A 25,709-nucleotide genomic window follows, 5' to 3' on the forward strand; every position below is an offset into this window, starting at 1 on the left:
ATAAACTCATTTACTCAACCCAGCACCATAAAATGGGGTGTATCACTTGAAAAAATTTACTTTAAGATAAATAGAAGTACTAATTCACATAGTAATTACAGATACAGAATTCATTGAATCACATGGTGATAAGAATACCTAGAATTTTAGATTTCAAAAACCAAGATACTATTTAAAACATCAATAAAATTCTTTAAAGGGCATGTAATACCATCTCGCAGGCATTTCACTGTCTGAGCTCAGAGCCAGATACCTGGGGCCAGAGTCTCCTCAGACCACAAATTGGCAATGAGTTTGGATATTTCTTCGAGTCCTTTTTAACTTAGGTCATGTAAGAAAACAGTAATTTTTACAGTGGATCTAACTATTCCAGTGATCCGTCTCCTGCGAGTATGTGATTGTGGCTCTTCATGTCATCACAGAGACATCTCAGATGTTTTAAGTTTTCTATACTAACTCATCACACATTTCATATCTAAATACTTTTTACATTACATAGATTTTTAGCTCATACCGTCTTTTGAATCAATGGATTCCAACCTTCCATTATTTCTCTGTGAATTAATACTTTATTTGTCATAAAGTTACTTCAAGTGATGTGCATTCATATTTGGGTGCTAGGATTTGGTAAATGAGCATCACATTATTCAGGATTTTAAAGGCTTTGTTCAGATGTCTTCTCAGCTTCATCTTTCCACTTTACCGTTTTATTTATGTATCGACTTATTTTGTTTGTGTGTGGGCCTAGATGTAACGTGAGAGACTGGTTTCATGCAGTTAGAGGAAACATGAGGGAGGGAGACCATCCAAATGACTCCTAAATTTTTAAGGTGAACGTTGTTTACCAAGATTTTTTTCTCACTTTATTTTTTATACAAGTATGTTTAAGAAATGATTATAGGCATCGTAATATTCCTACCTGAATACTTTATTATGCATACTTAAAAAAAATTTTCCAAAATAGCCAAAATAATGTAGATTTATTTACTCTTTTAATTTCCTTTTTTAAAAATAATTAAAAATTGGCTTTAGATTATTTTCTTTTTTTCTTCTCCAGGCAGTCTCTGGTTCTCACAACAATCAAAATGACACGTAGTATTTCAGATATAAATGATCATGGGTACAAATGTTAAAAAATAAACGAAAGGTTGTTAACAAAGAAGTTCATCTTATGGCTCAGGGATGGTTGATTTAAGTTAGAATTAACAGGTTAGAAGTTAAATTTAGCTAACTCTACTATAAGTGAATCTGTCTGAACACATTCAATTCATATATTTTTTTTGTTTTAAAAGTAAATACAACATTTGTGGATTACTAATTTCTTTAACTTGGACTTCAGAATGAAATAGTGAGCTGTGCAAAGCTCTGAGAACAGTGAATAATAAGTAATAAGCCCTCAATAAATGTTAGTTTTTATTAATGTTGTTGCATTTGTTTTACAATATTCCTTTTATTCCTGGAGAGCAAAAGAAAGGCTGGCCCATTTCTTTGCTATATTCCTAGGTTAAATTTTGAATAGAGCACTCAAACCAGATGATACTCATATTACTTTCTGTCTTCTTTTCCCATAATCATTACTCCCGTGGATGTAATTTCCCACTCAGTATGTAATACATTTTCTTTACATCATTCTAAATAATTTACTAAAATTTGCTTGCCAGATTGTCATTTTTTTTTTCTTTCACTACATTTTGTCACAGCAAGAGACAGTTTGCACCACCAGAAGCAGACCCTGCGGCAAAGATTTGACTGCAGGTGGTTTACCCGGGAAGTGAAGAAAATATCAGTAGGGGAGTGAGGGAGAGACAAGAGACCGAGGGGCAAGGGGAGGACAACGGTAAAAGCTCATCGTCACACTGGTTACCACTGTGGATAGCGGGAGCACAGTACTACTGGGAAAATTCAGAGAGTCTGTAAAACACACATCTCAAGAGTTTTCCCACATAAGGATAAGGGAGCTGAGCTATTTAAACGCCAGTTCCCTTCAGTTGTAGAGCTCCAGAGGCTGTTAGGGGAGGAAGGACTTGTTAGTTCCCCAGCACATCTGCCCTGTGCACAGCGGGCAAAACATCCAGAGCTCAGGTTCATCCTACAGGAAAGCAGATCAGGTGAGACAGGTGGGGAGTCAGAGCTGTGCACCGAAGTAGGTATAAGTGGCCAGGGAACTTGGGCTGGATGCTGACAGTGTTTCCTAAGCCATCTCATTTACCATTTCACATACCAGTCACCAGAATGAGAAATAAGCTGATGTTGCTTTTGATTCAGGAGCTGACATAATAGATAAATTAACAATATGAGGAAGATGTATATCTCTTTAACGCCATAAGCATTATTTTAAAGGCCAGTTCACAGGCCACCTGCTCAGGATAGACTCATGGACAGTTGTTGTTCCACTGCAATAGCTCCCAAACTTGACATCAGACTCTTTGGGATGTCTATAATTCAGATTTGGAAGCCCAGCCCGCCATAATCTTTCAAACTAGAGCCTAGCAGTCTGCACTTAAATAATTGGGTGGGGGGGGGGGGAGGGAGCGTATATTTCCCTGCTTAAAACTTTCAGTGACTCTTGTTCCTCTTAGAATTTAGACCCTAATTCTGAACATGGCCTACAAAGGCCTATGTTATTTGGCCCCTGCCTAAGTCTCCAGCTTTATTTCTACCAGTCTCTCTGGTCCTCAAACATCCTTTCTCGCTGTCGAGAACGTCCATCCCTACCATCTTCTAGTTGGTCTTTCATCTTGCAGGCTTCAGCTTAACTGTCATTTCCTTGGAAGCTTTATCTGGTCCACCAGATTGTAGAGCAAGTTCCACGTTACATGCTTTCACGTCACACATCCTGACACTAGTGACGGTTTTGTGTAAATATTTCTTCCGAGTCTGTGTACTCCATTTGATGACAATCTCTGTACAAGCAGAGGTCTGTCTTCTCTGGTTCTCTGAGACACCCCAGCACTGAGCATGCTACGTGGTGCACAGTAAGGGTGTGAGGCAAACTTTGAGTCATCCACCAGCCTTCAAAGGAGCCACATCAATTATATAACCTACGAAGCAACTGCTCTATAACCTTTTTGTTCCAGTAAAACTGCCTACTTTCTCACTTTGTTAGATCTCCACACCAGATATCTGAGGGATAATTATTAAACAATGTGGTAAATCCTCCAAATATATATCTTCACTGTCTAATAAATTAGAGCAGTGCTTCTCAAACTGTTCTTGCTTAACTCCTGGCCCATGTAGAAAATGGTACCAGAGAAATTACACCAAGGAAAAGGATGGAGATGCCTTCACGTGAGCAGATGGGGACTCTGTCTTCTGGAAGGATTACAGGGATCAGTATCTGAGGATTCAGGACATCTTTTTGGGAACCTCTGCCCCACATTAAGATATGGCTCTCAATTTGTTTTGTGTTAGAATCATCACATGTTTGTTAAAGACAGCTTTTACATACCATCTCCAGACATACTGATTGAGGAAATGTAAGGTGCATCCCAATTCATTTTAAACAAAAACCTCCTAAGTGATAAATGCAAGTGATCTATATAAACTGTTACTGAATATAAAGACCCTTCCCTAGAATCATAATTCACAGTGTGTTAGCAGTTGGAGAATGTCAGCATCTCTCTCAGATAGGCTTATTTGCATGAAATCTGTTCCACAGCCAGTTGTATTTGTGTCTTTATATTAGGTCCTATCTCTATTAATAATCAATGTTTCAAGCTCAGAATTAATGTTTTAACAACAGAAACATAGTAAGGCATGTTTAAAATACTAGCTAAATGCTTATATTACCTTGCAAGGCAAGCAAGGAAAAAATTTAGCCTGTTCAGTTCATTTTGAACCATTAAAATGATTTTCAAGTTGTAGGACCAGTGTTTCCACTCTGAGAATCATATAAAGCAATTGTAGAAATTGCAGCTAACAATCCAGTTTATATTTTTAGGACAAGTCAGATTTGCCAATCACATCAAGAGCCAGGCTGTACCCGTGAGGAGGGTCCTGTTAAACAGATGGGAAAACAAGCTAACATAAGATAGGAAACTATAAATATAAATAAATCTACTTATTTTGCAAAACATCATCAAGGAGAAAAACATAATTTAGAGCCAAAAGTTCTAAAAGATTTCAAAAGTTAATTAGGAATCTTCAGGCCCTGAGATTTTCTGAGCCTGAGGGCTTGGTGTTGCTGATTATAGAAAGTCATTTCAATGACTAGGCATTCCCTAGCTTTGTAAAAGCCTTTATGTTGATGGACGACCAGATATGGATTAGGAGCTGTGGAAGTTTTAAAATATTCCAGCTCTTGGGAATCCGAGTCAAATCTATGCAGTTGTTTGTATGCACCTGAGAAAACCTCAGTTTTAGTTAAAGTACTCTCAGTTCTGATGCCAACCACAGTGACACCGAGGCCACCATTCAGAGTGCAAGGAAGAGATGACTGTTATTGTGTGCCTGTGAAGTTGCTGGAACAATGTTATATCAAGGTCTTGTTTTACCTCCTCGAATAGAAGCAATTCCTGACTCAAGAGACTTTTACATGTAGCAGGAAAGCCTCTCTTTTCTACAACAACATGAAAGTCATGTGGTCTCACTCTTCTTACAATGCATGATCTTTCTTTTCCAAATCTCCCCTTATTGGTTAGGGCTTTTCATTTAATGAGAAGGTTGGTTAATTGTTGAATTCGTTTTTCTGGAGTGTTTTCCCTTGGCATCTTGGTAGTAACCACCTTATTTACACATGATATTTCTTTTCACTAACATGTATCTTATGCTAAATTATAATTTAAAAGATTTATTAATCAAATGTTTTATTTTTTAGTCATTAAGTAAATAGTAAACCATGTTTGCCTCTCCTGGGCTGTGTTTTATGTAAACACTATTAAAACTATTGCTAATGTATCTCAAAAGGAGTTTAATTTTTAAAACTTTATTCAACTGTTAACCATAGTAATAAAAGTTTTAATCCTACTGGTTTTATTTGCTGTTTTTTCTGAATCCCTTTGAAGATGGTGATGTCCTAGTCCTGAATTGTTCAAGCAGTCTCCTCTTCATTCAAGTACTCTTTTATAAACCTCTAGTAACCCACCCTGAGATTCTCATTCTCTCTCGCTCTTTTCTTTTTTTTTTTTTCTTTTTCTTTTTTTTTTTTTTAACTGTGAGTGACCTCAGCCCAGAAATTAAGGGGGAAGAAATGCTGGGTACATGCAAAGAGACATCCTTTAATATTCAAAACAGCAAACCCTACATGTTTGCTCTCATGAAATTCACCATGTTCCCAGTTGTTACTGGGGAGTACAGGTGACTTTTCAGCACTAAAAAGGCCCCTATGAGACTAGAATAAGCTGTTCTGGAAGGAGAAAGGTGGGGTACTTTTAAGCTACTGGACAAGCCAAACTCATGCTGGATCTTAGAGATGGTGGCTGAAATCTCCAAATTGAAGCAAAATCATTCATTGTTTCATTTTTTAGTATTTTTTCAGTATTTATTTTTTTTAACAAACTGGAACTGATTAAAACATAATTGGCTAGGGATTGTCTTTAAATGAAAAATAAATAAATGTAGAAATACAGTTTGCATTCAAATGCCATCCTGTTACTGTGTATTTACTTTTCTAATGTTTGTTTAGCTAATGTTTACAACAGTGTAATTAGAGTAAGATAATAAGACATTTAAAGCATGACACATAATTACAGAGAATAAGAGAATGCTGACTCATAAAAAATACATTTTTCTATTTGAGTGGATTCCACTGCCTTAATTAAATGCCTAAAGAATATTCTTGAGTAAGATTTTAGCTATGATTATATTTCAGTTCAAGTGAAAGAAATGTTGAAATGAGCTAGTTTTTGAAAATTCTAAAATTCCAAGTGAAATTGTTATATTCCAGGTGCTTTTCTAGGTGCTTTTATCTGCATTAGCTCATTTAATCCTCATAAAGCCTAATGTGGAGTAAGGGCTATTATTACATCTCTGTTCTAAACACAGAACCTCTCTAAGTTATAGGTTACACAGCTAGTAAGTAGCAGACCAGGGTTATAACTCAAGCAGATTGGCTTCGTTCTGGCTAGTAATCATTACTCTAAGTGCTCTTTTAAAACTTGAATATAACTGGTTGCTTAAAGAAAACAGTTGTCAGTAGATAATTTTATCATACAATATAGTTTTTAATAATAACTGCCTATAATCATACTTCTGCTTTTGTCTTCCTTTGTGCTGAACACTTTCTATATACATTATTTAATTGAGTCCTCAGAACACCTCTGAGGTAAAGTATTTATTATCCTTCTTATAGATGATGCAGCTGAGAATTTGAGAAGTTAAGTAACTTGCCAAAGGTCATTAATGAAATAGTAAGCAGCAGAGCTTAAATTTGATTCATATCTATTAACTTCCAAAGACGTACATACATGTAACCATGCCTAATCAGCTTGTATCGCCTTCCCAAAAGAAAAATGTTGATCAAAAGGAGAAAATAAAATTTTATGTAAAGCAGAATTATATTAAATACAACATAAATATAATTTTGCTTGTCATTTTTTAAAAGAACTTGTCAAGAAACAAATACTATGTACCAGAGTATATTATAATATTATCACAGACTTTGGACATTCTGATATAAACATATTTTGTCTGTCATTGGAAGACTGTGCTATTAGAAAAACTTTTTGCTTAGGGAATTGAAATCCTAGGTCAAGGATTTCATTTTTGCCAAGAGAAAGAAATCCATCACAGTACCTATTCAATTTGAATTAGCAATGAAACTCTCAGCCTTAGAGAGAAATATTGGTTGCCCAAATTGAGAAAACAATTTTTATTTTAAATAAAATACAAAACAAATAAGATTAATGAGTCAGATTCTTCATTCTTGACCTTACCAATATAAGACAATTTGAAAATTAGATTATAGCACAAGAAGGCATGTTCTCATGAACTTCATATAAGAAAGATTCTGTACCTTCATATAACAGGGTACTGTATTCTGGAAAAACACAAGGATAAAAACCAAATAAACGTTGAATCTTATTCTGAATTTTGGTATAAGACTGGGTGCTATACTAATCCCCAAAGTGGGGTTAATCTCTTTAAGTTTCAGTGGATGTAATAATAGAAACTTTTTCCAGTGATTGGTAAGAAATACTGGACATATAAAGAGCTCAGCCAGTCTTTTTAGCCGTCCATCGTTATGTTCTTAAGAACATTAACTTTTCTTCTTATTATTAACTTCTTGCATATTGCTGGATGTGCTGATTAGCATTCTGTTTACATCAGTGTTTCTGTTCACCCGTCTATTTCATACTGCCAGTTCTAATAGACTGCTCAGATTCTCCCCCACTTCTCTAGCTAATGGAAACATCATGTGGAACCCCAAGGGGCTTAGTCACTTTTAATTTTAAGGAATTAGCCGAATCAGTATATTAATTAGAAGTAAAACATTCAATAAACATTTCTTGTGGAGTCCTTTATTTGAATTGTGTTTGGTAAAAATAAATATATATTCCTGAGTTACTTGGGTTCAATTTAATGAAATATGAGTTAAATTAGGGAAAATAAAAGCTGAACATGCTTCAGAAATGAAGCAACTTGATAAAGAACAGATAGCTTTCATTTTGCTTCTCTTTTGGAGTGTACTACAGTGAAGAATTTGAGGGGTCAAAGGTCTTATTTTTTCTATCTCTGTTCCCTCCTAGAAAATTACATTTGATAGAATAAGTCATTGGCATTGTATTTGGGCATAAGAATATTAAAGAACTTTCCTCATTAATAAATATAACTTTAAAGGAATAATGCTTTATTAAAACCACAAAAGTGTAACTTTTATCAGTGGATACTCTCAATCAAACACTGAAATATAAAGAAAATTCTAAGACAGTTTTAGCCTTTGGTCTCAGTTTTTTTTTTTTTTTTTTTTTTTTTTTTTTTTTTTTTTTTTAAGAACAAATCATTCATTAAAACTTTTAGGAACTCTGTTAACCAATTATAGGAATTTATTTTCTTCGACTCGAAAGTGCCCGTTTTAAGTTATACAACAGTGATGTGTGAGTGTTTCTAATATTAATATAGCCATCCACAAACAACAGTTTTTGGTGGCCGCAATACTCACGGGGATAGATTTGTGGACTCAGTATCATTTCCAATTTAATAATAAAGCAAGTTCAGATCATATAAGCTAAACTTAGCATAGTAAGCTAATTTTAACATGCAGTTACTAAGTATATTTCTGCACTGCTTTTACAAATAGGACAGTTTTCTATTATAACTTCAACTAATGACTTTTCTCCAGTTATCAGTGATTTTCTTATATTTGTACTATGCCTCCATCTTTTCATTTTCTGTGGAATAAAAGTCTTCATGGTCATTTAATTGATTTCTCTTGGGAAAAAAATATTTGTATTGTACAATAAGTGATTCTTCCCCATTCATAAGTAAGCAAGTATTTTTCAGCAGTTGTTATAAATTGTTTTTAGTATAAACTAAGCCCGGGAGTTCAGATTCCAATGAAATTTCATATGTCCCTAGAAATGATCTAAGAAGTAGTGAAAATTTATTTATTGTCTGCATACTGTGTTAGATAATAATGTGACATAATTTCAAATAAAGAACAAATTAGTACCTTTGTAAAACTATAAAACTCCTTTATATTTTGTTGGGGTATTTGGTTTTACATGTTTCTTCCCTTTTCTTAAAACTTACCAGTAGAAGTATGGTCTGGGTCTTTAAGAAGCTCAGGATACATTTGTAAAGGTAACAATACTTATAAAATAACATACCACTGTGAATACACAGTATTATAAAGTGCTAAGGTGTGTAAGCCAAGTATCATAACCTAGATAGTCCCAGGAAATTACAAAGTGGGATTTATTCTGAAGATTAAGTTGAAAATTTTTAAATACCTGAAATTTAGCTTTAAAGGAAATATAAACAACTTGTGTCTGGTTCCCTTTAAAGCCAGTTTTTGTCCCTGTCTTAAGGGTAAAGCTCTGAAGTAAGATCGTTGTAATAGGTCCTTTCCATTTTAGAGCATCCTTGTCATGTTTAGATAGCATTAGGTCATTCCTGGTCAGTAGACGGTGGCATCAGTATTTGGCCTAAGCCAAAAGAAGCTTCCTAGAATTGAGTTTGATTGTCCTGAGCCAGTCTCAGTCTCAATTCCAAATCCTGGTGAGTCATGTATAATGAATTGATTAAATGGTGTGGACTTTCAGAGCATTTTCTTTAAATTGTAGTCTTACCAAACAGTATAAGTAAAATTCCTCATGAATACATGTCTCACTTCAAAGATGAATTATTCAATAGCTACATTTCCCAGAATGACCTTCCTTAATAGCATTTTTAGCTTTAAAATCTCTTTTTCTGAACAGTACATGAAAACTGACAATGAGGAAAATGGACATTTAGATGTTATTAGCATTGATCGATTCTTGGTAGAACTGAAAATTCTTTCTAACATTTTAGTGTTACTATTTTTTTTTTAATTTAAAAAAACAATTGATGAGATGTGGTACTGTACCATTTTTTAAAGTGCTTCTATTACAAAATATTAAAATGCTTTTTATTCTCAGAGACCAGCATGCTGATGATGTGAAAGAAGAATTTGAAGAGAGAGCAGAAAGTGAAATGAGAACGTCACAGGAAACCAGAGGTAGCCATAATAGTCTTATATCGTTGATGGATATTACTATTAATACTCAACTATCAGAATTTAACTGGAATATAGCAATCACTTTTATATTAAAGATAAACTTCATTTGGTTGGTTCCGTTATCACAGACAAAAAAAATTTATCGTTAAGGAAAAATATAGTATGTAATTCATAATGATATGAACTTGTGACCTATATTTATAGTCTCACATATCTGTACAATATTATATATAAAGTTTGGGTAAAACATTGTATTTGGTCCTCGCCATACATTTTCTGTGGGATCATTGATGGCACTTGCCCCACAGACTTTAAACTCATCTCAATGTGTATTGATATCCAAGTAGAATTAATGTGATCTTCTTCATCTGATACCATAAATGAAAAGAAATTCACTTGAACAAATGTTTTAAGTTGTACTAGAGAAAGTAATGTGTCTTGCATCTTTGCTTAAAAAGACATGAAGTCATAATTACTAGTAGTCATAGTATAGATTGTATTTATAACTTACACATAGCTATGTAATTATTTAGTTTTTGTAAGAAAATGTTGGCCTGATTATGAGTTTAATGATTATCTCTGGGGACTTTGGTTTTCAAGTGTATTTTTTCATTCAGATTATCATATAAGATTTAAGAATGAAACCGAATGACTGTCTGTAATGACCTATTCCATAAGTGATGCTTTTATTTCTGTATCTGATTTTCATTTAGCAGTAACTGGTGATTAATTTAAAAGTTATATTTAGTGCTGTCTTAAGCACGTTTCATGGTATTTAATGTAGTACCTTATACAAGTGCTACGGATGGTCTGGGTGTGAATTCCTGCCCTGCCACCTACTGTCTTAGTGATCTTGGACATTTCACAGAACAACTCTCAGTGCTTCTGGTTCTTCATCTATCCAGAAGGGTGATATGGTAACTCCTCACAGAGTTGTCATGGGGATTAAGTGCAGCAACATTCGTAACTCGCTTAGAATAGTGCCTGGCACACAGGCAGTGCTACGCAATATTTGCTTATTTTAAATGTTTCTTATTTACAAAGGAATAAAAACATTTAACATATGAACGTTTTCTCATCTGGGCGTATTGGGCTCTTAGATGAAGCCTTCATCCCGCCTTTGTGAATCGTGGTTATTAGCATCACGGCCTTCATCCCAGTGTCACTTATTAGCGGTGTGGCTGGCTCTGAGCAGTTTCCTCTTACGTAAAATTGATGCAGTAATAATACCTACATCATCGGATTATGAAGATTAGATGCATCAGTGGCTGAAGTATTTATTAGCTGCAGGTAGTGGTGGTGGTGGTAGTAGTAATAGTGATATTGTGGAATAAGTGTTGAAGAGAATTACCTGATTATAGAAAATTCAGAGAGATTCAAAGTAACATCTTTTACTGTGATCTTTTTGTCTGCTTTTGTTTTTCATCACCATCTTTATGGTTGAGTGATCTTTTTAATTTTATTAAAGTATAGTTGGCATACAACATCATATTAGTTTCAAGTGCATTAGCAGTGACTTGACACCTATATGCTTTACAAAGTGATCACCGTGGTAAATCTAGTAACCATCTGTCACTGTACAAAGTTATTATGATATTACTGACTCTAATACCTATGCTGTACATCACATCCCCTTACGTACATTACAACCCCATGACATGCTTGTTTTATAACTAGAAATATTACCTCAAACACTGTCACCGGCCACCTTTCCCTCTGGCAATCCTCAGTTTCCTCTCTGTATCCATGTAGACTCTGAACTTTTTAAGGAAGTAGCAATTTGATAATCTTCTCAGTTTCTTTCTGACTTTGTAATCTATTTAATCTTTATTTGCTGAGCCAATTTTGTTAATTTTTTTTTCTGAAAGTAGTCTATTTAGTGAAGAATTTCAGGTTTATTAGCATGTGTGAATGGTGTTCTCTTTTCATGTGGTAGTTTTATGTCTTTTCAAACTATATTTTTGTCCTGTCTTTCTTGATTCGAATTGCCTGAGTTTTTCTGTCTTATTATTCTTTCCTCTTTTTTTTCTATATTCTAGAAACATTGCTGGAATTCGTGTATCATTCTTTAATTATTTATCTCACCTATAAAACCTGTAGTTTAATATACATGTTTTACTTACTGCCTTATTTTTTACTAGTGAAAGGGAGCCACATAAAATAAGTTGCTTTGACAATTTTTGCACATATGTTCCCAAGGGAGAGTCACCTATTAATATCTCATCTACTTTTAGCCTCCTGAAATGAGTTTGATAACTTTCCTTGTTTTTCAGACTTTTGGAATATTTTGTATAAAACTTTCATAAAATTAATTTTATCTGTAGTGAAATTATGTTATGATCATGTTAGCTTTCATTCAGTATCTTTCTTATCTTTAGATTTTTTTTTTGATAATTTTTTTAGATTCATTTTGTATGGAAAAGATTTGGATTCTACTTTCTAACTTTATATTTACCATTTAATAATTTATTGGTTGTCCCTGGATCCCATGGACCTTAGGTCCAAATTGAGCTCTTAAATGTCTGAAGGCCCCTATATCTTGGTCATTTGGGGCATAGCTCAGATCCTAGTCCGTAGGTGGAGGTGTTCACTTCTTTCTGTCCCCCTGCCTCTCAGTTCTCAATAGAGCCATGATCCTAGAAACAGACGTTGAAAGTGTTTATTGGTGAGTACTCATGGTAATAATACCTGTGAGAGGGTGAGAGAAACAGGATTGAGCAGAATAAGAAGTGGAACTGTGATATATTGCAACAGATTCCATGAGGAGCTCTGGGCGATAATTTTAGAGTTATCCTGAATTCAGGCAACAGAACCAGGCCTTAGATCTCCCTACACTGATCAGCCCTTAGATGTTGGCTGAGACGGGGTCATGTCCTTGGGCAAGTAAGCTCCCTTTGGCTTAGGGCAGTTGCTATAGGGAAGGCAGCCCTGAGCCATCAGCAATCAGTAGGTAGGAGAATGAAGGTCTTAGTTCTGAAGGGCAATTTGGGTGACACAACCATAGCATCCCCTATATCCAGCCGGTTTGGTCCCTGATTTTCTTTTAAGAAAAATGAAACAAAACTGAAAAGCCAAAACATTTTTGTACATATTTGAAGTTAGGCCAGCCCAATTCAGTCCAATCTTTTCGTTTCAAACAATGAACCTGGCTCCTAAATTCAGTTATTTTATTATCAATTTTGTCTGAGATGTCATGAGCTCTCTTGATATTTTTTTCTTTTGACCTTGGTCGTCTTTAAATCCAGAAAACTTTCCTCAGTTATAATTTTGATTATTACTTCTGCTCTATTCTCCTTTGTTGACTGATAATACCTGTTATTTTAGGTTAGATCCAAAGCATGATATTTAAAATATTTAACAGTTGGTTTGGCAGCCAGCATTGGACAGGACAGTTAAAACAAACATCGTTCTTATTGCTGGAGTGGAGTTTGGAAGCTGCCCGCTGTACCATGAGTTACCCTTAGCTGCTGGATCATAGGAAGGTTCCACAAAGGGAAATATTTTAATATTTTCATAACTACATTTTTTTGATGTTTTACACCTGTTTCTCAAATTTAAATCTCTTACTCAGCCTCGTAAGTCCATGAAATCTCCTGCCTTTAACATATATTTTAACGGTAGTGGTTTTTATCATCCTTTAATTTCCTGCAATTGGCTTGTTCTTCAAATTTAAACTCTTGTATTCCTGTGAAAGGTATAGGTTTGTTTTCTCATGGAAGCATTTTCTGTCGTGGATGGCTGATATGCAGAAGGAGTCGAATTTCATTTTATAATGTGCTAGATTCTCACTTGATCAGTCTTGCTGTTTGCATAGCAGTTGGTTTGTTATTTTGGTTGTTACTCTCAAATCTCTTGCATGCCTGAGTTATATATCTTGTAGATAATTTTATCTACATTTTCTTATGTTGTGATCCATTTATTTTACCCAATCACTGTTATTGTTCATCCTTTTATATTTAGTCACAAGTTAGTAACTCCATTTGATGTTTTTTTTTTTAGTTGACAGATGTAGCCCATTTCTTCTAGCTTTATTTTTTTCTACATTAAGAGCATATTTTATAGACTTACGGACTATTAACCTGAAAGGGTTATTGAATCTTTTTCATTTTATATCCAATACACACTCAGTGATATGCCTTTCAAAATAGGAATAATTTCTCCCGTTTTCTGAGTCTTTATGTCAGAAACTAGGATAAGCATTTTTTAAAATATTATGTAATTTTTATAAAAATCCTGTGACATCGATATAGCCAAGATTATAGAGCTGGTCACTGACAGAACAGGAATTTTCATTGAGTTTATCAGACTCTCAAACTCACCCTCTTGACCATGAACCTATATTTTGTATTAGGAAGCAAAAGATTCAGGCTCATTTTCTAATGCTGTCCCTATCATACAGTGTGGCTTTGGGCATGTCAGGCCTCCATTTTCTCACCTTAGGGGATAACCACCTCCTAGCATTGTTTTGAAACTAAAATGAAACAAGACAGTTGGAGATTCTGGTCTCACTTCTGTCACTGGCTTAAGGGAAAGGAATAATAATGAGTCATGATAAGAGGTCTGTGGTAACTCATGTTATGACTTGTTTAACATTGTTCAGACTTAGAAATAGGAGGCAGAATTTCAGACTTGGAAGTGAGTCTGAAAATCGCAGGGAACATGATGGATACTTATTTCTGGGACTTGCCCCATTTGGTCAGCCTACTGAGGAGTGTTTCCACTGGGCCCGAGTGGGAGCCAACCTCCAGAAAGGAGGCTCTCACCCTCCATGGTGGCGAGGACGTCTCTTTCTACTAAGAGACTTCATGTTTGGTTTAGATTGTGTTCCTAATACAGAAGATTTATCATCTTGATTCTACATGAAACATTGGAGGATTTTTCTTTCTGGATCACCTTTATCAGAAATGTCTTTTTACAAGGGTTAATCTCCTGCTTCACTTTTTCGTAACCCTAAGCCAAATCAAGAATTTTAATACCTGTAGTCTCAAACTGATTTGAGAGACATGGTGGGCAGATTTGTACTGGCAAAGATTTTTTTTCATAGACATATATAGCACTAATCAGAAAAGAAAAAATTAGAAACTTTAGTACAGGAAGAACTTACTTATCAAAAGACCCTATTAACAAAGTAAAAAGAAAGAAAAGAGTGGGAAGAGATAAAAGTAATACATAGTTCCAATAAAGATTCCTACTCAGAGTATAGTACATAGATAACTTCTACAAATCAGTAAGAAAAAGGCAAGAAGACTCAATTGAAAAATGGGCATAAAACATCAATAAGGTCTTCACAAAAGAGGTTCTTCATATGACCAGTAAGCATAGGAAAATATGTCAACTTCATCAGGCAAATGCAGTTATAATCACAGTGTGATACCATGACCACTAAAATGGTTAAAATGAAAAAAGATAGACCGTACCTCATGTTGGTGAGGATGTGAAGCATTTAACACTCATACATGGTTAGCTGCATATTGTACAACAATTTTGGAAAACTGGCAGAATTAATATACTGAAGCTTAATATACATATACACTATAACCTCAAAGTTTTGCTTTAAAGTAATATGCAACAGAAAGAAATACATACATGTTTTCAAGAATGTTTTCAAGAATGTTGGTAATAGTCAAAAATTAAAAACAACTCAAATGTCCATGAGTTCCAAATTAATTTTGGAATATTTATAGCAGTCAAAAATCAAAAAAATCAAAAATCAAAAAGAGCAGGTGAGGTACAACCACATACAGAAACGTGGATGAATCTCACAAAAACATGTTGAGAGAAAGAAGCCAGACACCAGAATTTTCATCTAAATACAATTCAGAAACAGTAAAGAATCTATGGTGGTAGAAGTCAGGGAGGGGTGTGATTGATCGGAAGGGGACACAAGGAGGTTCTTGGGTGTGCTGCCCTGTTCCTTTTCTTGTCTGGGCTGTGTTTACCTTATGAAAATTTTTTGAGCTATACACTGAATGATTTGTGTACCTTTCTATAAATCTTACTCTTCAAAGATTAAAGCCTTATAACATTCTCGGAGATACAAAATAGCTTAAAGTGTTCTTAAGAAATCTCTAAGCCTAAACTAGGTAGCCATTTGGCAAAGAATCGTGGTGGAATTAAAGAATCACCGTAGCTGAGCTGATGTGGTCGGGGAGGATACGCAGATGGGAGTGTATGTGGGAGAGGTGTTCTTTCCATGGGCTTTGAGTGTGTAGTTTCCAGAAAAGATTTCTGTTCTAAAGGATCTTGAGATCATTACTGACAAGCTCTTAAGTCCAGAGTCCCAAGGACATAAAGGCATTTTATAAAAAAATGACTATTTTAAGAGAGCAGCAGTAAACTAAGTTTGGATTCAGATCTAGCAGATAAATATCCTGTAGTTTAACTTTGATCTCCACAAATGGAGAATGATAAAAGCATTTGCCTTTCTGCTATTTTTATTGAAATAATTTCATATCCCATTCCAAAATAGTTAAGTTGGCTACATGAAAACTCATCATGGTTAAAACTGAAAGAACAAACCAGGGCTGAGATGAAAGGAGAGAACAGGCGTAGGGTAAACACATCAGCCAGACGTGAGCATTCAACTTAGCTGTCACTTTAGGACATCCATCGCTGAAAGGGAAACAAATACAGTCTCCTAAGGTGAGAGTTGTTTTCCTTGCCACTAAAGCTGAGGCAGATTTCTTACCTGAAACATTGAATGACATAATGATGCATGTCTTCAGTGGATGATGTAGCAAATACTACATAAACTCAATTTGTAGGTTGTGTTTTATGGTCATCTTTAGATGACCTTCAGTAAAGACAAAGGAAGATGTAATTATTCAATGCATATGATGTTGTAAGGAACCAATACTTTAACTAAACCCCCAACTCATTATTTGGGGAAAATGTATGGCATTGGGGACTCTTTTTTTTTTTTTTTTTTTTTTTTTTTGCTACTTTTCAGAGAATAATTTCCCATTTGTTTCAATCAACCAGGTGCCCGGGAAGAACCTAGTGTGCAGCAGGCACAGCGTCGGTCAGCTGTTTTTCTGTCCTTTAAGTCCCCGATTCCATGTCTGCCCTTGCGCTGGGAGCAACAGAGCAAACTTCTGCCGACTGTAGCTGGAATCCCTGCCAGTAAAGTTTCCAAATGGAGCACAGATGAGGTACTTTTTATTTTTCTTTGTCTGCCAAGGAGCAGATATGGGAGTGCTGCTCGCTTAAAGAGTGAAGACAATGAATGAATGTGTGTGGGGGGCAGGGAGGGGGGGAGATGGAGGCGGGGGATGGCATTAGTCTTTTTTTCTGAAAGGAATTCTGAGAAAAACAACTAAAACATGTAATTTAAACATTTTGAACCTGTTTGAGCATTGAGCTTCTGACTTCTTTTTTTTTTAAAGCTAGAATTTTTATCTTATTTTCGACAGGTGTCAGAATTCATACAGAGCTTACCCGGGTGTGAGGAACATGGAAAGGTTTTTAAAGATGAAGTAAGTGTTCCACTACATTGCAGTATGTAACTTAATGGGACCAAAGCACTGAAATGCAGTGAAAGATGAAATATTTTGCATTGACAGAGGAGGAAAGGGAATGGTTATGCTGAAATTGATAAATCGATAGAGTTGTCTAATAAGTAGCATTAGTCAGTTGTATAGAAATGTCTTTAAGATTAGACGCAAAAGAAATGTTTGTACCACTTTATCATGCCCCAAAGCAGTAGCACTAAACTCATTATTTAAAAAAAAAAAACATAAAACTTAATGGCATGCATTTATATCATTTATAGTACAGAAAGAAACCAAAGAAAGAAATACATTTCATTTTTAATACAGGAAAATTATTTCTCGTTATTTTATTTTCAAACATTATTTTAACACCAAGAGTAACTTCATTTGATGCTTATAGTAATATTACCATATTGCTAAAATAATCCTTTAGCTCCTATACATTTTTCAGTAATGTTTATCATAATTGGTACTCATTACATTCATTACAGTCTGCTCTTGGAAGATTATTTTAGTAGTTGTTTTCATCTGCCTGTCCAGAACTTCAATATAAGGGATGATTAATCACCTATATGGAGCATTAGAACTCTAAGGAATTCAGATTCTACTACACAAGAAGTAATGCTTTTCGAGTACAGAAAACTCTTCTCACTAGAGACCTTTAAAAATAAGCCACTCGCCTGTCAGCATCTCCAAGAACAGCCAGTTATCACTCTGATCTTGGCTACCAGAAGGTAGCAAGAATACATAATATCAGAAGGTTTTCTCCAGCATCTGCTGTCTACAGTAATAAGTGTATATACCTTGTTTGCTCCTGTGTTGAGCCTCAGCTGTTAAGAATAGCACACTTTCGATGAAGAGCATTGCAAGAGTGTCAGGAGAGCTAAGTCTAGCCACTGGTCACCAGTGTCATTATATAATAATTAGATATCGTGTATGCTCTAAATGGATGCCTATTAAAATGCACACAGGTCTGAGTCTCAACATCCCTTTCCTGATTTATGTCCTTATTTCAGAAATGTTTTATCTTATTTCTAGTTGATCTTTAATTGGCAATTAGTCAGATTTTAAGTTTCTTTCCTTAATTTCTAAGTGTCTTTGTGGACCGCTCTCAGTTTTCATTCCTGAACAGACCTAGACGCTTGCAGGGAGCTGTTCTTTCTTTAAAAGAGTCACATGATACTACCTTTGCAAATGATTTAAAACTTTTAAGAAAGAAATGTATAATACACCTATTTTATAAATTCTATTTTGGATTCTCTTGATATCTAAACAGTGCATATGGATTTACTCTGTTATTTAGTTTAAGTAAGATTTAAGTTCAAATTTAAATGATACGTAATTTCTTGAATATATTTTTTCTTTATGATATATTATCTTTGGAGATGCTCCTCAGGCTCCAAGTATCCTTAAAACCAGATCCTGCTTATAAGGAGTGAAACCGTGACTGATCTTTGTTCACATGTGTCATTTTATATTCATTCATCCTTTTATTTATTCATCCTGTCAATGCTTATTAAAATGCCTGCCATGTGTATGTCGGAATGTAATGCCCTGGTGAGAAGACTGACTCAGAGATAATAGGACACAATCCTTACTCTCAGATGTCTCAGAGTCAGCAGGCGTTGGTTTTAGGTCCTAGAAGTAAACCATAAAAAAAAAAAAAAAAAAAAAACTAAAGTCTTGTAGGTCATCTCTAAATAACAAAGTATAGGTGTTAGAATGGGCTGCTATTTGAAACCATCCTTGACTTCTCTTTCTCTTAACACATTTTAAGCTAATCTGTTGAAAACCCTGAATGTATTTTAAAAACATATAGGGATTCTGTCTCTTCCCCACCTCCACCGCCACCATTCTGGTCCGAGTCACTGTCATCTCCCACCTAGATTAAGGCAATAACCTCCTAACCATTGTCTCTGCTCTTATTTTTGCTTCTGTACAATCTGTTCCCAGCATAGCCAGGGTGATCCTGCTAAATCATAAGTCAAATCATGTCACTCCTTCATACCCTCCCAATAGTAAATCGGAGTAAAACCAAAATCCTAACAAGGGCATACAATCTGACACTTCATTACCTCTCTTACTCCTGACCTCTTTTTTCCTACTCTGCCCTTACATAACACTGTTCCACACACCGGATACACCCCAGCTCTTCTTCCTGGAATGCTCTTCCTCCAAATGTTCACTTGGCTCATTCCCCCTGCTCACACACAGCTTTCTCTATTACTCCTATCCTGACTATCCTACTTCACATTGTCACCTGCCACCACACATCCGTCCCTACACCTACTGCCTGCTCATCTCCACCACCTGTTTTTCTCATAGCACTAATTACGTTTTAGTAGTAATTACCAATTAATCTGCTTATTATATTTTTAGCTTGGAGACTGTCTCCAACTATTAAAGCCCTGCAGAGAATTTTTGTTTGCTTACTTGCTTGTTTTTGTTATTCGTTTTATTCTCTGCTATATGCCCACACCCTAGAGAGTGTCTGGAACATAGTAGATGTTTAGTAAGTTTTTAACAAGTGAATATACTCATACCTTTACACTCTGAGAAAGACATGCAAAGAGCTGTTGCTGTGACTTCAGAGTTAAAGCATTGGAAAAGAGCTGTGAGTGCATAGTGGGAGAAGTAATGGCATGAAAGAAGGGGCGCCCACCTCCCCTCATCTTAAATTTCAGATCCTTCTCCTTAGTTTTGGGCCTTTAGCAAGATACTTAATCTTTGGAGTTGGACCAGTTTATATGTAAACCCAGTAATATGCAGTGATCACTGTTCTTAGAAAGTACTTTCTCAGTTCTAAGTTTGCTTCCTCCTAGCTCAGGCCTGTCCTTATGGCCACACATCAGAGCAACGGGCTTTTTGACACTAGCCTCAAGATGGATTTTTTCTTTCTAGTGTAACCTTAAAAATAATAATCTACCGAAACCTTTATCCAAATCCTTACTTTCTGGCGAGTAGAAGTCTGAAGAAGGCCAGAAGTCAAGGCGTTGACAGGTTGCATTGCTTCTTCTGAGGGCTGTGAGGAAAGGACCTGCTCCAGGCTTCTGTCTATGGATTATAAATGTTCTTTCTTTGTCTTCATATCATCTCCCCTCTACATATGGTTGTCTCTGTGTCCAAATTTCTCATTTTTTAGAAGGACACCAGTCAACTTGGATTAGCGGCACAGCCTACTCTAGTATGACCTCATCTTAACTAATTCCATCTGCAGTGACTCTGTTTCCAAATAATATCACATTCTGTGTTGGGGGTTAGGACTTCAACATACAAATTTGGGAGGGACATGGTCAACCCTAATAGTACACTGCTGTCAAAGTGTCCAGTGTACTCTAAAGCAGAGAGCAACCATGTGATTCACTTCTTGTGCAAAATGAGAAAGGTAATGGAATTGATTTTTTTTTTTTAAAGATAGTAGATTCCCCATGAGCTGAAAGTCGTATAAAAAGGCTCCACTTCTTTGTTCTGCCAGCTGAACCAGACATCATCTTTACAGAATTGTATCTTTGAACCTAAAAGTATACCATTCTGTGGAAGCATAGACTTTTTAGACTCAGAAGAGACAGAAGAAGGATATTTCTCAGTTACCCAAGTAGTAGAAGAACCAGCAGAGTTTACAACTTTTAACAACAATTTCATGTTTTTCCAACTACACTATCAATTTCCCTTGTTAGTAACTACTTTTCTTCTGTATATGAAGAATAATTGTGGTCACTCTAGAAATGAATGTTATCACTGATTTCTTTCTTCTTCATGGCGGAAGGCTAATTTTTAAAAAATGTTATCATGCAGTGGTTGTGTTTGCCTGAATTCTTTTGTTTATATTCACAAACATTTATGTACCTATTCTTATCTCTAATTCTAAAACCTATCATGATAGGAGCTGAATTTGAGGCACCCCTTAGTTTTCTAAATTCTTCTTGAGTCAGCACCTAAGAGTAATCACTGGAACGTATAGGCACCTTCCATTTTCCTGTGAGCTGATTTTTCAGACAAATGAGTTTTACTTCACCTCCTTCCACATTTGGGTGTGTTGTAGATAAGAAAGATCCATGTATCTGGAAATGTTTGTACACATGAACTCCTATCTGTTCCTTTTTTTGTATTACTGTGTATAAGAAACTAATAATTTAACTTTGAATATTTTCCACAACACTACATCCGATTAATTCACAATCTTTTGTCTTTTTCTCCCATTTCAGCAAATTGATGGAGAAGCATTTCTGCTTATGACCCAAACAGACATTGTTAAAATTATGAGCATTAAGCTGGGCCCTGCTCTCAAAATTTTCAATTCTATCCTGATGTTCAAAGCTGCAGAGAAGAACTCTCACAATGAACTTTGAAGATGGTGAATTTCAAATACCATCAGCTTTCCGCTTTAAAGCTCATGTTTTATTCAAAGCACAAGAACAGTTATAACTCCCAAGTGAGAAGTGTCCAAAACCCAAAAGAGCAATGCTATTGGATTATTTATATTCCTCCAGAGACAATATATATGAATTCTTACGAAAGTGCTTGAGCTTTTAACCAAGTACTGTCTAATAACAGTCATCTTTTGGTTCTGTTCACTGAGCTAAATTTATCTTTGTAAATCTTTTTGAGGCCGGGGGAGGGGGGAGGGGAACAGGGACTTCATTAATTATTTATGGATAAGAGGGGACAGAGTAAGAACTTTTGGCATTTTGTAAACATTGTTGAATTCTCTTTCATGTACACTGTTTCTTTTTCAATACTTTCAGGAATCTTTTTATATAAATCAAATTTCGACTTAAACCAAATTAGTCAAAACCTGGCTGAGTTTAGCCAGTGGGACTGTTATCTGTATTGTTAATTCTGTGCCATATTTTGAATTGCAATATTATGCTAAGTATAACTTTGCAAGTCATGATATTGCCTAACTGCTTGTCATCGTTTGTTGGGGCTGAATAGTTGTAAAAATTACTTTTCCTTAAATCAGTGTTTTTGCTTTTGCACGTATTATGAAATGTTAAACAAATTACTTTCACCAGCATCTTTACTTAATTACCAAAAACATGTATATAAGTAATGGAATTGAAAAATAAAATATATAAACAGAAATAAATTAGGCGATGTATTTGAATGGCATCAATTTCAAACATCGTGGTGCCCTGTGTGTTGGACTCTTGTAGAGTCCAGTGGTATCATGGAATATGCAGTTACGTGGGGGTGGGGGCAGGGGCGGGTAAGGATCTTGAACTATTTATGATATTATCTTGAGCGTCTCTCTAATTATCATTGAGGTAGCTGGTGCTTTTCAGAGACCGATGAAGGGCTTATTCTGTCAATGGAAACACCAATCTGTATAGAGAGCTCTGTCTCGGATGTTGCTATGTCTTCTAAACCCAAAGGTTTTCTTCAGGGTTGCCTGAAAAACAAAGTGTATAGATTTTACTAAAAAGGCAAGGTGTGAGGGAGCAACATCACGTGGCACAAAGATGCTAAATACTCACACATCAGGGAGTGACTTCCCAAAACAATTATTCAAGAACCTCTGTTTTGGAAAGATTCCTTTCTCTGTGGAACAGTTCACCTCAATATATAAGCATACACATGCACTTTAAATGAAAGCCCTTGATGACCTATAAAATGATAGCTGGTAGTGTTTCTTTTGCAAGAATCCATTCCCAACACAAAAGGTAAATTATTTTTCAGCCTTCTGATATAATTTCTAATTCCAGGATTGGATATTTATTCAAGGACTTCTTTAAAAGTAGAAAATAAGTTTGTAGCATGCTCTCTGAATTCCGGGAAAGTTCCACCTCTCTAGTTACTCTCAGTTTTTCTGATGTAGAGCTCCCTTTGATGGACCCCCGTTGGAAGTCTGTTAGCAGCCTTTTGCATTTGTCTTAATTCAAGGTAAAAACAGGATCAGCGACATCTGCAGTGTCCTTTTCATTTCTCTGCATGAATCTGCTGAAATAAGTTTTTTTGTTGTTAGTTCTTATTCCCTTTTTTATGTTTTGTTCAGAATTTGTACATTCAAGTTGCACTTGTTATATCTGACATGAATGAAATAAAATTTAAATTGCAGATACTTTTTTACATATGTATGATTTTTAAGAAAGCTTGTCAAATAGGAGGGGCAAATGAGAATAGGAACAACATCAAACACATGGGCATTGTCTAGCTGTGCGATGACTGCAGGAATTAAATTGTCAAAATACGTCCCAGACAATGGGAAGAGCAACAAAAATTTTGAAAATTATATAATTAGGTCAAGTAGAAGTGACACATTGGGTAATCTGTCCTTCTGGTTAAAAGCGTACATTACACAAAAGAGACAATTAAATCTTATTGGAAACATATACTATGCAGCATGTTGTTAATATGTTAGAAGCAAGGCATTAAGCATCCTTGGAGTGGAAGAATGTACCTCAGAAAGGGAAACTTCACCATTCCTTCTCTGGGACAGAGTCTAAGTCTTAACGGAGGAAATAGGGGGCCACGATGGCAGAAGAGTCTCTGACTTGGGAGAAGCAGGCTAGGGGAAAGACAAAAGGGAGGAACGGGGAATGTGGAGCTTGAGAAGACCTTTCCTTCTAAAAGGCATTTAAAAAAAATTACGTGATTGAAATTATTCTACAGTAACCAGTAAGAATGAGTCATTTTTATTATTCATTCAACTAAACACAGTTTTGTGTTTAGATAAACATGTACATGTAAACTCTCATGGTTAAAATAGAAATTCATTTTAAATGGTAATAAACATCGTAGCAATCTGGGCACTGTGAGATAACTGATGAAAATATGCACTGAAGAATACCAATAGAGGACAGTCTCCAATCCGGTTGTTCGGAAGAGAATTTTTCTGAGCTGTGAAAATATTTAATGAGAGTGGCGATGCCCGCAGAGCAGAAATAGAAGAGTTGAGGATGTATCAGTGGGACAGGCTGAAAAAAAAAAAAATATTTGAAATGTTTGGTGCCTAACACTAATGGTCCATTTGTATTCATAGGAAACCCCATATGATATATGAATGTCTTTTTATAATGTTAAAATGTGTTGTCTATTTAATTAAAACATAGATCAAAGCAAAAAATTAAAAAATTACAAACACTGCAAGCCAAATGAGACCTGTCTGCAGATTGAAATGTAGCCCCAGGCTGCCATTTTGCTACTTCTAGATGCAGGGGATTCAGCCTCCAAAGAAAACATGGTTAGGTTAGTCCAGCAATATTGAATATTCACAAAGTGACACAGCCATGCTTGTCACTGGAGATAGACGCACCTCGAAAGAGATAATAAAGCTTCCATGTACCTGACTTCATGGTCAGCTGATGTCTTTGTCACGTCTGGAGCCAAATCTCACTGCAGTTTCTCACATATACACCCCCACCGGTCTGCCCCGGCCAAAACGCGAGGCTTTAGTTCAACTTCAGCCATAGAGAGTGCGAACCTCCTAAGAAAAGAAATCTTTAAGAATTTGGTAAAATCATTTGGAAGAAGAGAAATAAAATTGTGAAACTTAAAAAGCATGGAAGGGGATAATTAAAAAAATAAAGTTTGTAAAGAACTAAAGGCACATTCTAGTGAAAGGGGAAAAATGGAAACTGGAATAGGAACTAATTTACACAAAAATGGCACATGCCAAGTTACTCCGTTCGTCCATTCCCTTGTAAGTGGTTAGCGCATAGTCACTGTAGAGGGAGGCATCTGGTCTTTCATTTCCTTTCATCTCACTGAAGCATTTCAATGAACAGTCAGGAGGGTATTGGTGTTTTACAGTATTTCCAGAGACGTATGTTACAAAAATTTTTTAATAATTTATATGAACCCCTTAAACTTTTTAAAAATTCATTTTGATTAGGTAACCCAAGAAATGCTCATTGCGTTGTGATGCACATATAAGCACACTTAAGTTTCTTCAGTCTAAACCATTTTGTTCTGTCAAACTTATAATTAACGTTGATATTATGATGACATCAAAGGACACCTTAAAACTGTAGTATTGGATGAATTATGACATGGACTCTGGGCTGGTTGAGGAACCAGGACTAGGACTTCTGAGCTAGAGAACAGGTCTAGGAAGGGCCTTTACCTGAAAACTATAAGCTGGTGCCCAAGTGGCCCTGGCAGTGAAAAGCTAGGTCTGTATTGCAAATGCAGACAAGGCTGCGGGGCAACCAGGGCAGACACAAATACTGGAGGTCAAGGCCAGGGATTATCGGAAACAGTGTGAGAAGACAAGAACCAGGTGTGCAGCACTGTACCTCAAGGGAGGGAAGCAGGGAAAGACAAACCTAGATCACAGATGATCAGAACCTGTGCCAGTGAGATTGGCCGACAGCGAGGAGCCCTGAAGCAGCCTTTGTTCTCAACAAATGTGATCGAAGGAAACCAAACTCCGGGGCCACACACGTCACCTGGGGGAAGGAGGAACTGGGGAGTATATTCATCTTAAAATATCCAAGTTCAAAATGTTGCCAAGCAATGTCAGACAAAGGGGCAGCCCAGGCCCCTCCACACCAAATGTGATGCTCCTGCCTGAGCATTACGTCTTTAAAGGTGGACTCCTGCCTGAGCATTACGTCTTTAAAGGTGGACGTGTTGAATTA

The 25,709-nt window shown here is 35.8% G+C and overlaps 1 protein-coding gene across 9 annotated transcripts in view; it reads left to right on the forward strand.

The window, feature by feature from the left end:
• The window catches only part of L3MBTL3 (L3MBTL histone methyl-lysine binding protein 3), a 99,717-nt gene extending 76,529 nt beyond the window's left edge, over positions 1-23,188 (forward strand). For all 9 annotated transcript variants that reach the window (XM_016118409.2, XM_016118401.2, XM_016118408.2 and 6 more), the window contains 4 exons: positions 9,558-9,637; positions 16,619-16,788; positions 17,050-17,112; positions 21,333-23,188. In XM_016118409.2, the coding sequence (XP_015973895.1) occupies positions 9,558-9,637; positions 16,619-16,788; positions 17,050-17,112; positions 21,333-21,476 (457 nt within the window). In that variant the 3' untranslated portion in view covers positions 21,477-23,188. The remainder of the gene's footprint in view (positions 1-9,557; positions 9,638-16,618; positions 16,789-17,049; positions 17,113-21,332) is intronic.
• The last annotated feature ends 2,521 nt before the right edge of the window (positions 23,189-25,709 follow it).

This window comes from Rousettus aegyptiacus, unplaced genomic scaffold (assembly GCF_014176215.1).
Source record: "Rousettus aegyptiacus isolate mRouAeg1 unplaced genomic scaffold, mRouAeg1.p scaffold_m13_p_1, whole genome shotgun sequence".
Taxonomy (NCBI): domain Eukaryota; kingdom Metazoa; phylum Chordata; class Mammalia; order Chiroptera; family Pteropodidae; genus Rousettus; species Rousettus aegyptiacus.